The sequence below is a fragment of the Ceratotherium simum genome, chromosome 4 (assembly GCF_057802395.1).
Source record: "Ceratotherium simum simum isolate JZ-2026a chromosome 4, ASM5780239v1, whole genome shotgun sequence".
Classification (NCBI taxonomy): Eukaryota; Metazoa; Chordata; class Mammalia; order Perissodactyla; family Rhinocerotidae; genus Ceratotherium; species Ceratotherium simum.
In genome coordinates this window covers 60263667-60277987 of record NC_141903.1, presented here as the reverse complement: position 1 = coordinate 60277987, position 14321 = coordinate 60263667, and the positions used below count along the sequence as shown (strand labels likewise).

Here is a 14321-nt window from a genome sequence, read left to right as displayed (position 1 = left end):
GGTTGTATGATTCTAAGAATTTATCCATTTCTTCCAGATTGTCGAATTGGTTGGCATATAGCTTTTCATAGTATTCTCTTATAATCTTTTGTATTTCCGAGGTGTCTGTTGTAACCTCTCCTCTTTCATTTCTGATTTTACTTATTTGTGCCTTCTCTCTTTTTTTCTTGGTGAGTCTAGCTAATGATTTGTCCATTTTGTTGATCTTTTCAAAGAATCAGCTCTTGGTTTTATTAATTTTTTCTATTGTTTTTTGGTCTCTATTTCATTTATTTCTGCTCTGATTTTTATTATTTCCCTTCTTCTACTGATTTTGGGCTTGGTTTGTTCTTCTTTTTCCAGTTCCTTTAGGTGCATTGTTAGATTGTTTATTTGAGATTTTTCTTGTTTGTTGAGATAGGCCTGTATCGCTATAAACTTCCCTCTTAGAACCGCTTTTGCTGTATCCCATAAATTCTGGCATGTTGTATTTTCATTTTCATTTGTCTCCAGGTATTTTTTGATTTCTTCTTTGATTTCTTCGTTAACCCAGTCATTGTTCAGTAGCATTTTGTTTAATCTCCACGTATTTGTGGCTTTTCTGATTTTCTTCCTATAGTTGATATCTAGTTTCATACCGTTGTGGTCAGAAAAGATGCTTGGTATTATTTCAATCTTCTAAATTTATGGAGACTTGTTTTGTGGCCTAATATGTGATCAATCCTGGAGAATGTTCCATGTGCATTTGAAAAGAACGTGTATTCTTCGGTTTTTGGATGGAATGCTCTGTATATATCTACTAGGTCCATCTGTTCTAGTGTGTCGTTTAAGGCCAATCTTTCCTTATTGATCTTCTGTTTGGATGATCTATCCGTTGGTGTAAGTGGAGTGTTCAAGTCCCCTACTATTATTGTGTTACTGTCTATTTCTGTTTTTATGTCTGTTAATAATTGCTTTATATATTTAGGTGCACCTACATTGGGCGCGTAGATATTTACAAGTGTTATATGCTCTTGTTGGATTGTTCCCTTGATCATTATCTAATGCCCTTGTCTCTTTTTACAGTTTTTGTTTTAAAGTCTATTTTGTCTGATATGAGTACTGCTACCCCAGCTTTCTTTTCATTGCCATTTGCGTGGAGTATCTTTTTCCATCCCTTCACTTTCAGTTTGTGAGTGTCTTTAGGTCTGAAGTGTGTCTCTTGTATGCAGCATATATATGGGTCTTGTTTTTTTATCCAGTCAGCCACCCTATGCCTTTTAATTGGAGCATTTAGTCCATTGACGTTTAAAGTAGCTATTGATAAGTATGTACTTACTGCCATTTTTTAACTTTTTTTTTTTTCTGTGTTTTAGTAGGCCTTCTCTGTTCCTTTCTTCTTCTATACAGAATTGATGGTCACTTTAGTTTGACCTCTGTCTGAATGCTCTACTCTTAACTCCCCTCCTCCCTCCTTTTATGTTTTTGATATCATATCTAACCTCTTTTTTGTGTATTTGTATCCATTACGTTCTAATCATGGAAATAGATAATTTTTCCTATTTGTGGTCGTCTCATTTCCCCTTAAATCAGTCCCTTTAACATTTCTTGTAGCACTGGTTTCTTGGTAACAAACTACTTTAATTCTTGCTTATCTGGGAAAATTTTGATCTCTCCTTCCATTTTTTTTTTTTTTTTTTTAAAACTCCTTTGCCATTTATTTATTTATTTTCCCCCAAAGCCCCAGTAGATAGTTGTATGTCATAGCTGGACATCCTTCTAGTTGCTGTATGTGGGATGCGGCCTCAGCATGGCCGGAGAAGTGGGGCGTTGGTGCGCGCCCAGGATCCGAACCCAGGCTGCCGGCAGTGGAGCGCGCACACTTAACCGCTAAGCCAAGGGGCCGGCCTTCTCCTTCCATTTTGAATGATAACCTTGCTGGGTAGAGTATTCTTGGCTGTAAGTTTTTTCTTTTTAGCACTTTAAATATATCATGCCACTCTCTTCTAGCCTGTAAGGTTTCTGCTGAGAAGTCAGCTGATAGCCTTATGGGGTTTCCTTTGTATGTAACTTGACATTCTCTTGCGGCTTTTAGGATTCTCTCTTTATCTTTAGTTCTGGACATTTTGATTATGATGTGTCTTGGTGTGGGCCTCTTTGGGTTTATCTTGTTTGGGGCTCTCTGTGCTTCCTGTACCTGGATGTCTGTTTCCTTCCTTAGGTTAGGGAAGTTTTCATCTATTATTTCTTGAAATAGATTCTCTGCCCCCTTGTCTTGCTTTTCTCCTTCCGGGACACCTATAACACGGATGTTAGTGCCCTTGATGTTGTCCCAGAGGTCCCTTAGACTGTCCTCACTCTTTTTAATTCTTTTCTCTTTTACCTGTTCAGCTTGGGTAATTTCTTCTAGTCTTTCGTCCAGCTCACAGATCCGTTCTTCTGTATCCTCTACTCTGCTTTTGAGTCCCTCTAAAGAATTTTTCATTTCCAGTATTGTATTCTTCATTTCTGATTGGTTCTTTTTTATATCTTCCATTTCTTTGTTGACATTCTCACTGAGTTCATCTATTCTTCTCCCCAGATCAGTGAGCATCCTTAACACTCTTAGTTTGAACTCTCTGTCAGGTAGGTTGCTCATTTCTGTTTCACTTAGTTCCTTTTCTGGGTTTTGTCCTGTTCCCTTACTTGGAATGTATTCTTTTGCCTCCTCATTTTGCCTCTTTCCCTGTGCTTGTGTCTACGTATTTGGTAGGTCAGCTACGTCTCCTGCTCTTGGATAGGTGACCTTATGTAAGTGATGCCTTAGGAGGCTTCCAGTGTGCTTCCCTCAGTTCTCAATGTTCCAGGGGTGACCCCTATGTGGGCTGCGTGTGTCCTTCTGTTGTGGCCTGTTTGCTCTCCCTGTAGGCGCCCAGGGAGGCTGAGTTATGCTCCTGGCCAGCTGTTGTAATTCTCAGCTGCTTGTAGTTGTTGTGGACCCTTCAGTCTCTTTATCAGGTGTGGGGAGCCCCAGCACAGTTGGCTGCAAGTTCTAATACCACATTTGTGTTGCAGTATTTCTTTTAAGTGAGTAGGCCCCCAGTGTGGCAGGTTGTTAGGCTCAGGGCCTTACAATTGCTGTAAGCCTCTAGCCTATTAGGTCTCTTGTCAGCTCTCTGAGGATTGCAGCTGGGTGGGGCTGGCCTCAGGCACAGGAGCACCCAATGGTTTCAGGCTTTGGAAGGTGCGGCAAACCTCCTATGTGGGTCTTTGAGAAGCACAAGTCTTCTGCAGCTGAGAAACCCTGCCGCCCACAGGTCTACACACACAGTCAACACAGTCGTGCCCCGTGTGAGCGCCCCGACCTCCCCAAGCGCACCCAGTCTCTCCACGGTGGGAGCCCCACACACTCTGCCACCGCCCCACACTCTCCACCCGCTCCTTGTGCACACCCTGCCCTGCTCAAGTTGGCTCAGTTGCCAGGCTGCAGAGAATCCTGTCACCAATCTGTGCAGGCCCACAAGTTGCCTGAGGGCTTGTTGTTGGGTGGGGCCAGTCTCTAGGGTGGGCTGCCTGCCCTGGCTGAGCTGGATTAAATCGCTGCTCTAGCAGGTGGGGCAGACCATGGGCTAGCAGGCCCCAGGGAGAACTCCAATGGTGTCTGTGTCAGCACACCCACACCAGGCCACAACAATGGCCGCCACCAATGTCCCAGTCCCTGGAGAGGTCTTACCCCTAACCAAGATGCACTCAGGGCCTATTAGGTGAGTCTCTTGTCACCAAAGCACTGTGCACCTTTCTTTCTGGTAATTTTAGGGTGCTTTCTGAAAGGGGTGAGTTTGCGCGTGGTCCTTTAAGAGCCAGTTTTAGTTTCTTTGTGAACCGGGTTTTCTGGGGGTGCTCCCCAGTGCTTTAGTAGCAGGCAAAGTCAGATATTATGCCGCTGGTCTCGATTGTGCTGGGTCCACAAAATGCCCACAGCGGGGGCGCTCCCCGGCTCAGGGCCCCACTCCTCCAGGGAGGCTGCGTACCTGTGAGCTGCTCCCAGCGGCCGTGAAGCTGGCGGCTTGTGAAGGCGGCGTTTTTCCTCTCCAGAAGGGAGTCTCTGCCTCTTCTACCTCAGTTAGGATTGTCCGTTGTTGCAGGAGTTCCTGTTATCCAGTTTTCAGTTCTGTCTCAGGGGTCATTTTTCCACGAGTAGTTGTAAATTGGCTGTGTCCACGGGAGGAGGTGAGTTCCGAGTCTGTTTACGCCGCCATCTTGACTCCGCCTGTCTGAACATAGCTTTCATCTCACTTGGGTAAATACCTAGGAGTGAGATGGATGAATTTTATGGTATGCTTAGTTTTGCAAGAGACTGCTAAGCTGTTTTCCAAAGTCGGTGTAGCATTTTGCATTCCTACCATCAATGTACGAAGGTTTCAGTTGCTCTGCATCCTTGCCAGCTCGTGATATTGTCTCTCTCTTTCTTTAAGCTGTTTCTATGAATATGTAGTTGTATCTCAATGTGGTTTTAATTTGCATTTCCCTAATGACTGATGATGTTGAGCATCTTTCCTTGTGCTTATTTTCCATCCATATATTTTCTTTGGTGAAGTATATGTTTAAATCTTTTGCCCACTTTTTAAATACATTGTTTGTTTTCTTTATAATTCTGAACACAAGCTCTTTATCAAGTATGTGATTTGTAAATATTTTCTCCCTGTCTGTGACTTTCAAAGAACAAACATTCTTAATTTATAATTTTTTTTTTTTATAATTTTTATTTATTTATTTTTCCCCCAAAGCCCCAGTAGATAGTTGTACGTCATAGTTGCACATCCTTCTAGTTGCTGTATGTGGGACGCGGCCTCAGCATGGCCGGAGAAGCGGTGCGTCGGTGCACACCCGGGATCCGAACCCTGGCCGACAGCATCGGAGTGCGTGCACTTAACCACCAAGCCACGGGGCTGGCCCCAAACATTCTTAATTTAAATGAAATCCAATTTATTTATTTGTTCTTTCATTTATGGTGCTTTTGGTTATTTATGTAAGAAATTGTTGCCTAACTAAAGGTCACAAAATTTTCTTCTATGTTTTTTAAAAAAGTTTTAGACTTCTAAATTTTGCATTTATATCTATGATCCACTTTAAGTAATTTTTTTGTATAGAGTGTGAGGTATGAATAAAGGTTTTTTTTTCTTTGCATATAGGTATCTAATTATTCCAAGACTATTTTTAGTTGAAAAACTCTCTCTCCTTTCTCCACTGAATTGCCTTTTTACTTTGTCAGAAACTAATTGGCCATATATGTGTAAGACTATTTCTGGATTCTTTTTTCTGTTCCATTTGTCTCTGTGTTTATTATTTCTCCAATACTACTCTCTTGATTACTGTAGCTTTATAGTTAGCCTGGATGTCAAGTATGTAAGTCCTCTAACTTTGAAGAGAATGTGTATTCTGCTGTTTTCGTGTGGCGTTTTCTCTAAATGTCAATTAGGTTAATTTAGTTGATAGTGCTGTTCATGTCTCCTATATTCATGGTGGCAATTTGTCTACTTTTTAAATCAATAGCTGAGAGTATGTGTTGAAGTCTCCAACTGTGTTTGTGGATTTGTCTATTTTTCTTTTCAGTTCTATCAGTTTTGCTTCATGCATTTTGAAGTGCTGTTGTTAGGTGCATACACCTAACGTTTACATTTGTTATGTCATTTAGGGGAATTGAACGCTTCATAATTAACGTCCCTCTTTACCCTTGTTCTGAAGTCTAGTTGACCTGGTATTAATATGTGTATTCTTGCTTTCTTTTGATTAGTGTCTGCATAGTATCTCTTTTCTGTCATTTTATTTTTAACCTATTTATGCCTTTATATTTAAAATGGGTTTCTTGTACACAGCATATAGTTTGTTCTTGATTTTTCAATCCAATCTAATGATCTTTATTTATTTATTTATTTTTTTGTGAGGAGATCAGCCCTGTGCTAACATCGCCAATCCTCCTCTTTTTTTGCTGAGGAAGACTGGCCCTGGGCCAACATCGGTGCCCACCTTCCCCAACTTTATATGGAACGCCGCCACTGCATGGCCTGCCAGGCAGCGCATTGGTGCATGCCAGGGATCCCAACCAGCGAACCCCGGGCCCCCGCAGTGGAGCGCGCGCACTTAACCGCTTGTGCCGCTGGGCCGGCCCCCTAATGATCTTTATTTTTAATTGATGTCTTTATAAGGTTTACATTTAATGTAATTGTTAATATGGTTGGATTAGAATCCACCATATTGTTAGCTGTTTTATTTTTTGATCTCTTATTTTGTTTTTCCTCTCTTGCATTTCATTTTTGATTATTCTATTTTAGCTCTGTCATTGATTTATTATTAATTTTTCTTTTAAAAATTATTTTATTCATTGCCCTAGGTTATACAATACACATCTTTAATTAATCAGAGTCTACCTTTAAATAATACCATACAACTTAATATGTAGTATAAGGACTTAACAGTATTCTTCCAATTTCCTCCCCCCATTCTTTGTGCTGTTGTTGCCATACATTTTATTTTTACATATGCTATAAACACAACGCATTGTTAGTATTTTTACTTTCGGGAGTTGTCTTTTAGATTAACGAAAATTAAGGAAAGATAAATTTTATGTTTACCTCCATTTATTCCATTTCTAGAACCCCTTATTTCTTTATGTATATGTTATATTTTACCATAGTTTTTAAAAATATGTTGAAATTTTTTAAAATTTATTAGCGTTTACAACACCAGTCTCTGACTCCTCCTGGCTCTGTTAAAAATTTGTTGTGCTTAGGCAGCTGGGACTTTGTTTGATTTGTATAATTCTTAGAGTTTCAGAACTATAGGACTGAATATATCATAAGAGGTCCTTGGGCTTAATCTTCAAAGTCTGGCAGATTTACCGCAAGTGATCTTATTTTAAGATTTATCTGAAGTTCTCCTTTTGAGGGTGAAACAAGCTTGGTCTGTGGGTCTCTTCGTCTGTCTCCGTCTCTTACTTTCGCTCTCATGTGTGGAGTGGGAGCAACAGGACCACATTGTCCTGCTTTTTAATATTCTCCCTTAGTGGCCTCACACATACATGAAGTTAGCCACTGAGTCTCTTCCTACCATTCTCCTTTACAGGTGAAAAATGTTCTGTACTTTTCCAAGCTGTTTATGGAGGGATAACTCTACTTTTTCTATATATACCTTTAACCATTTGAATAGTATTTCCCCCTGAATGTTTCACCTGATTATTTTTGTTAGGGCATGTGTAACTAAGTGGTAGCAATATTCACCAGGATGAAGGAACCAGAATCTCTGTGGGGCCAACATTGGCTCTGGGAGAATGCCAGGGCTCCAAACGAAGTGGTGTAAATTCTCAAGGGTCCCCAGCTCCCTTGCCAAGTAGTGGATACTGTTCTGACCCTTGTAGCCAAGTGCTAAACTTAAACCCTCTTCTGAAAGCCATATGCTTTCTTTTACTCCAGACACATGCCCTTAGGAAAGCTCAGGGATTCTGAAATTGGGTGGATGTGCTCCAAAAGCTATGTTCACCTGAGGACCTGGTTTATTCCAGAGCCACTGAATGCAACAGCCCTAGATTTGTTACTTGCATAGGAGGGGGCAGGAGGAAAAGAGCAGATGGGAAAACCTAGAATTTTCCTGAGCAAACTATACTCAGTTGCAAGAGAAAAAATACTCTCGACAGTTGGCCTGGTCCTGCAGTAGAACTTATAAACACTTGTCAGTTCTGAGGGTAACTGCAAGAGACACTTATTTTCAAGCTTTCCCTTTTATTTCACGTCCAGAGCATAACATTTTCTTTTTGTCTTTTTCCCCCTCAAGGGGTGCTACATCCATTGTGTACAGATGCAAACAGAAGGGGACCCAGAAGCCTTATGCTCTCAAAGTGTTAAAGAAAACAGTAAGTTTATTTCGTTATATAATAGCATCTCTAAAGGATCTGTGACCTGGAGAAGCCAGGAGCCCTGATTCAAGGGACAAAGGGGCTGGAGAGCCGCTATGTACAATGAACTCATTAGAATCTTGATTGTGAAAGTGCAACCAGAGGGGTTGTGTCTGATGGAAACCGCGTGACCGAAAGCTACTAGATCTCAGATCGGGTGAGGCTGTGGGGAGGAGAAGTGTGGAAAGGAAAAACATTTAGAGCTGGCAGGTAAACCTTGCTTTGTATACCAGTCATGCTTTTAGATATACATATATGCCCAGATTCTCGAGTGTTGGGTTTGCTTCAGTAAAGTACAGCTGGACCCATGCTAATGTTTCTGGGACTGAACCCGCCCATCTAAGAAGTTTGTATTTGAACAAGAAGGAAGGATTGTGTTTTGGAGTTGCTTCTTTTTGCCCTATACTTGCAGGAGAGCTGAGGGGAGCAAAAGTTACTTAGGCTCATCTCCAATGCGTGAGAAACGCAGCAGATAAAAGTTCAGAATACAAATGCCAGCCCAGAGGGAAGACTGCCTGTGCCCAGAGAGTGTTGATCATTGTAATGCTTTCCTTGCACTTTCTGTCCTTAGGTGGTTTCGCCTTATAAAACCACAAAAAAGACACATATTCTTTTATAGCACATTCTTCCTTTCTCAAATTTTGTGTGAAAAAATATGTGAGATACATACATTTCTGGAAACCCAGTTGTAAAGTGTGCTGAAAGAGAAATATCATAAATTTTGAAGTCAAATAATACATCTTTTAGGCCAAGGGATTTTTTTTTTTTCCTAAAGGCAGCTTAATATCACCAGCTGTCTATGTATTGTCTGGCACAGGGAAATTTTAGAATTTCATATGATGAAGAAGAGAATAATGGCACAGGGTTTTTAGTCGAGTAGAAGTAGAATGACATTTTGAAACAATCTGTTAGAATTTAAAGACGTAGCTAACAAAGACAGTTTAATTGAAGTAGGTAATAATTTGAATGGCAATTTCTACCAATAAACTCGATGTTCTGGATTTCTTGTTTGGTGTAGGCAATGATTTAGGTTGTCCTGGAATGTAGGGGAATCTTTTGGTTGATAAGGTTTGGAATTTTCTCTTAAATCAATTTCCTATGGTCATAAAATTTATTTGAACTAAGGATTATTAAACATTTCATGAAATAGAATTTCCTGTTAAATATCTAATTTTTATGCAAACAAATTGGCATGCTTTAGCAGTAGTCACACACGAGATGTTTTTGGACTTGGTTGTATCCTTTCTTGCTGGTTAAAAAAATTGTCAATAAAATTTGTGAGTGGTTATTTTTGTTTCATAGTTGAGGAAATTTTGAAAGATGTATGAAAGTCCAAAAAAAAATTCAGAAATGACTTGTGAATGCTGAGTCCCAAAGGCCAAAGGTCTGGTTTAAAGAATGTTGGTTTATGTCAAAAATCTTTGGATGGATTGGAATAAGAGATAGGTGAAGACGCTTGGCAGGTTCGTGACTCATATTCATTGGGAAAGGAAAACTCTGGTTTGCCCTTGCTGTCTTCTCTTCTCCACTTCTGTTGTGGAAACATCTTCCTCAGAAGACAGGGAGAAAGAGAATGGGGATGGGAACCAAGTGTCAGATGAGCTGCAGAGCAGTGCTGTGAGGCAGATGTTGTCAAACACACTTACTGTTGCGGCAAATGGAATGAGAGAAAATCCCCTGGAGAAACCTCAGCTTTGAACGTGAATTAGAAGGAATTCCCAGGATTGTCTCCCAGCATAAACAATGCACAGAGATGTGTAAATGAGAGCAATTGCAGGCAAAACCTCAAAGAGCAATTGCCTCCAATGTTTCATTCCATATAGGTCATGGAGATGGAAACTTCCTTATCTAAATGAATGAAATGAATGAAGGCTAAGAATCCATTTACAGAAGGAAAGTGGTGCAGGGAAAATAAAGTATTTTCCTAGCAAATTCAGCCAAGGATCTGCTCTTGGGGGGAAAAGGAGGTTTCAGAAAACTTGACTTATTTATGTAATCTATCTATTAGACTGAGCCACATAAAATTGCCTCTATTAAGCCATTTCTTCCTATAAAAATGGCAAATTTTATGTGGTTCAACTAACAACTTTGGGACCACTATACTACTTTGCTGGATAGATCCTCAGGTCTTAATTTTACTACTAGACCTAAATCTAAGACGTCTGAAAGTTAGTCTATTTATCTGTCATCTATCTGTGGGAGTTTCCTACGACTGCCATAAGAAACTACCACAAACTGGCTTAAGACAACAAAAGTTTATTCTCTTACAGTTCTGAAGGCCAGAAGTCTGCAATCAAGGTGTTGGCAGGGCTGATTCCTCCTAAGTATGCTGAGGGAGGGTTTGTTCCATGCCTCTCTCCTTGCTTCTGGTGACAGCCAGCAATTGCTTGGCTTTCCTTATTGTAGATACATTACTCTAATCTCTGCCTCCTTTGTCACATGGCCATCTTCCCCTTGCACATCTTCATATAATCTTCCCTCTGTGCATGTCTGTGTCCAAATTTCCCACTTCTTATGAGGACACTGGTCCTATTGGATTGGGACCCACCCTACTCCAGGGCGACCTCACCTTAAATTAACTACTTATTCTACAACAACCCAATTTCTAAATAAGGTCGCATTCCAAAGTACTGGGAGTTAGAACTTCAATATATCTTTTTCAGGGGACATAATTCCACTCATAATATTATCTATAAGAGAGGACCTCTGGGGCCAACCTGGTGGCATAGCGGTTAAATTTGTGCACTCCGCTTCGGCGGCCCAGGGTTAACAGGTTCAGATCCCAGGCATGGACCTAAACACCACTCATCAAGCCATGCTGTGGTGGCGTCCTACATACAAAATAAAGGAAGATTGGCACAGCTGTTAGCTCAGCGACAAACTTCCTCAAGCAAAAAGAGGAAGATTGGCAACAGATATTAGCTCAGAGCCAATCTTCCTCACCAAAAAAAAGAAAAAAGAGAGAGCCAGAAGACCTCTAAGGTGAATTTCAAAGTATTCTATTCAATATTTTATCTGAAGATGAGTAAGACATATCACATTGAAGAAAGTTAATAAACATAATAAACATCATCCAGTTTATAAGTGATTAAATTCATATATAAATGTTTTTAAGTTCAAGAAAGGTTGTCTATCTCTTCTACAGTTAATTATTTGATAACTGTTTGATAATTCTCTTTCCCAAGATCTGTTTAAATACTTTTTTGGGACAGTTTACCCAAATTTTATTTTGTGGCAATATTAAGTACCTTTCTCATAACTTAATATTTTACTATTACTAAGCTTAATATTATTAAATATAAATTTTAATTTCTCATAGCTTACTATTTTCGGAAGAGTTTAGTTTACATTAGCAGTAAGAGACTTATTGCCCTAAAAAACACCCTGATCATCACTGAGAATCTCTTAAGCACTCATATGTCTGGGTGACAGAGAAATACTCTAGTTTATCCATGGGAAGACAGACTGAAGCACCAACTGTTATGGAGAAATCCATATCCCATTGGTGGTCAGGTACAGGACAGAATTAATACTGATGATGAATATAAAGTACATTGTCATAGTCAGACAATTGGCTGTTTTGGCTAATAAAATATCCCTGTGGGAAGTTAACACATAATTATAATAAAAATGTTTTTAAATTACCATATATTTTATAAATGGATATACTATCGTGTACTTTATATATAGATAACTACATTTCATAGAATTAGAATACATTAAAATACATTTCAACCAAGGTCAAAATGTCTGCAACTTACTTTCCAACACTTAAACAACAAAAAATGTATGTGTGTTGTGTGTGTGTGTTCACACGTGCACATATGGGGATAAAGAGTGAAAGAAATATAGCAAAAATCAACAATTAATGAATTTAAGACCGTATACTAGTGTCTATGATGGTATTTCAACATTTCTGTATATATAAAAACCCTCATAACAAAAAATTTGGGGAAAAACATATTTCAACATTGAGATCCTGTTCAATGTAACTTAACATTTCTTGTGGCCATTCAGAAAGCATTTCAAGATCTTGCAGTTTCTAAATGTTATGATAAACATTGGTTATTCTCTATTATAGAGGTATTGAGTGCTGGAAAATAGAAAATGATAGTTGAACTAACTTTTTACTATACTAAAAAAAATGCACATTTCTGGAAACGATATGCATTTGTCTCATTTTGTCATTAATGAGGATTAAAGCGTGGAGGGTAGTAAGAATACATAAGAGAGGGAAATGAATTGACTGGCTTTTCTGGTTGTTTAATTTTTTTCCACTTGGTATTAGTGATCCTTGTACTGGAGAAATCATCAAATCACTAGGAGTGGCATCCATACCCTCTTCTTGGGAAAAAGTGGCCTATTTTGTAACTTTATTTTGAAACAGTTACAGACTCACAGTGCCCAGAAATGCCTCATTGCGTTGCACATAAGCACTCATTGGCCTGCAGGCATCAGTGGAACTTATACTGTGAACTTTGTAAAATGTGAATCAAGGGTGAAGGAAACAAGGCTAACTTTTTTCCTTCACGCATGAGCCCTCCATCATCTGCTTTTTATGTAATATTTAGAAGAAACTGAAGTAGAGTAGAAAGATTTACTAAGCTACTTCCTCAGGTTAATGACTTTGGGGTATTAAAGGATTCTGAGAGAGACAGCTAGTGGGACAACCAGTGATTACAAGATGGAATGTTTTTACTGATGTCCTATAACTTTTGAGTATGCTGAAATTAAAACTGCACAAAAGGAAAAAAATAGATTCAAGGAAGTGTCAAAATTTCAACAGATTAAGCTGATGGAAGCTTTCGCCTCGACTGAATTTTGCTGAGTTAAATGGAATGATAACTTTTGGAGAATGATGTGGTGATCACGGAGTCACTATTTCAGGAGCAATTCACCGGCTTTACCTTTCGCCATCAGGAGTACATCCTTCAGGGGGTGTCTAAATAATTACACATCAGCCCTATCGATATGGCTTATTTTCAAGCACTGACTGGGAGTCAAGAAAATTGTGCTCTCCAATCATTTATAGTGTCCCTAGAATTTTGGAGACAAATATTTGAATTCTAGAACTCAGATGAAATTTCTAGCTGTGTGGCTCAACTCTCGGAAAAGATTGCTTTCAGCTTACTGTAAAAGCCATGCCTTTTCATGAAATACCCAGTATTGAGTCTAAGAATTAATCTCAGTGTGTAAATCCAGAATTTGTGAGTCCGAGAGCCAATCTCAGTGTGTAAATTCAGAATGCATAGGTATTGTGACTCTCTTAAGAATAGCTGTGTAGTTGTGAGGTGAGATCATGGGCTCTAGAGCCAGACAGATTGAGTTCAGGATCACTTCCACCACTTACTACCTGTGTGACTCTACAAGTTATGTAAATCTCTCAATCTCAGTTTCTTCGTCTGTAAAATAGGTTTAAGAAATCTAGCTTATGGCGTTCTAGTGAAGAATAAAATGAGATAATTTATGAAAATATTTCTCAGCACCCGGGAAGCATGTAATAAATGACAAACAATATTCTTATTATTAATTATAATGGGTCCACACAGATATTTTATATTATAATAGTACCAGTTCATTCTGTGCAGTTCTAATGTTCTCATTGGCCTGATTAAAACTGAGCAGTGAGCAGCACCAGACACATTATGCATTTATGTATGAATAAAATTAATTACATTGTTTTTGGAGTGCTTTTAAAATTTCTGCTAAAAATGAGTACATATTTTGCTATTGTTATCAATAAAATTTAATGTGGCACTAAATAAAGATTTCTGATCATATGACCTCCTACTTAAACAAATCTTGGATGTCTGTGATTCCTAGATTTGGAATGCTTTCAATGCTAAGGCTTTATTTCACTTCTTCTCATTGGAGCATTGTGACTAGATCCAGTGTAGAAGCTGTTCCAAGTCTAGATTTTGTCATATTTTAGTTATTATAATATCAAGTTACCTATAAATTTCTGGAAAGGTTTTTCTTGAATAATTTAATAAACATTCATCTTGTAAATGCCCCTGAGTTTTATAAAATTTTCCATAAGTACTAGTTTAGCCTTCTATCCTCTTCTATGTTAGTTGAAGAACCACACATGATTTGCTAATCATTCTATGAGTTAGTTTTTAACTTCTACTCGTTTTCCCTTGTATCTTTATGGGTTAGCATTTGAGTATATAACTATAATGTTGCAGGAGAATTTGAAAAGTTGCTCTAGATAAGTTACACAATGTACACAGGCCTCCTCCCAAATTCTTGGTAGGTGAATCTCCAAGGCATCTCCATTAGAGGAGATTTTCAAGTTAAAATAGAGATAATACCATTTATACCACTGGGTAATCTGAGGATTACCTGCTCTTGTCTCTTTCTACCCAACGTTTAGGAACTTAGAAAAGTGACCGTGGGCCATTCACTTTCCAGTTGCTGTGATGCATGTAAGAGA

The 14321-nt window shown here is 38.9% G+C and overlaps 1 protein-coding gene across 1 annotated transcript in view; it reads left to right on the top strand.

Moving 5' to 3' along the window:
• CAMK4 (calcium/calmodulin dependent protein kinase IV) overlaps window positions 1-14321 on the top strand; it is a 224858-nt gene that overhangs the window by 108512 nt on the left and 102025 nt on the right. The window contains exon 2 of the mRNA XM_004420320.3: window positions 7765-7843. Coding sequence (XP_004420377.2) covers window positions 7765-7843 — 79 coding nt within the window. The remainder of the gene's footprint in view (window positions 1-7764; window positions 7844-14321) is intronic.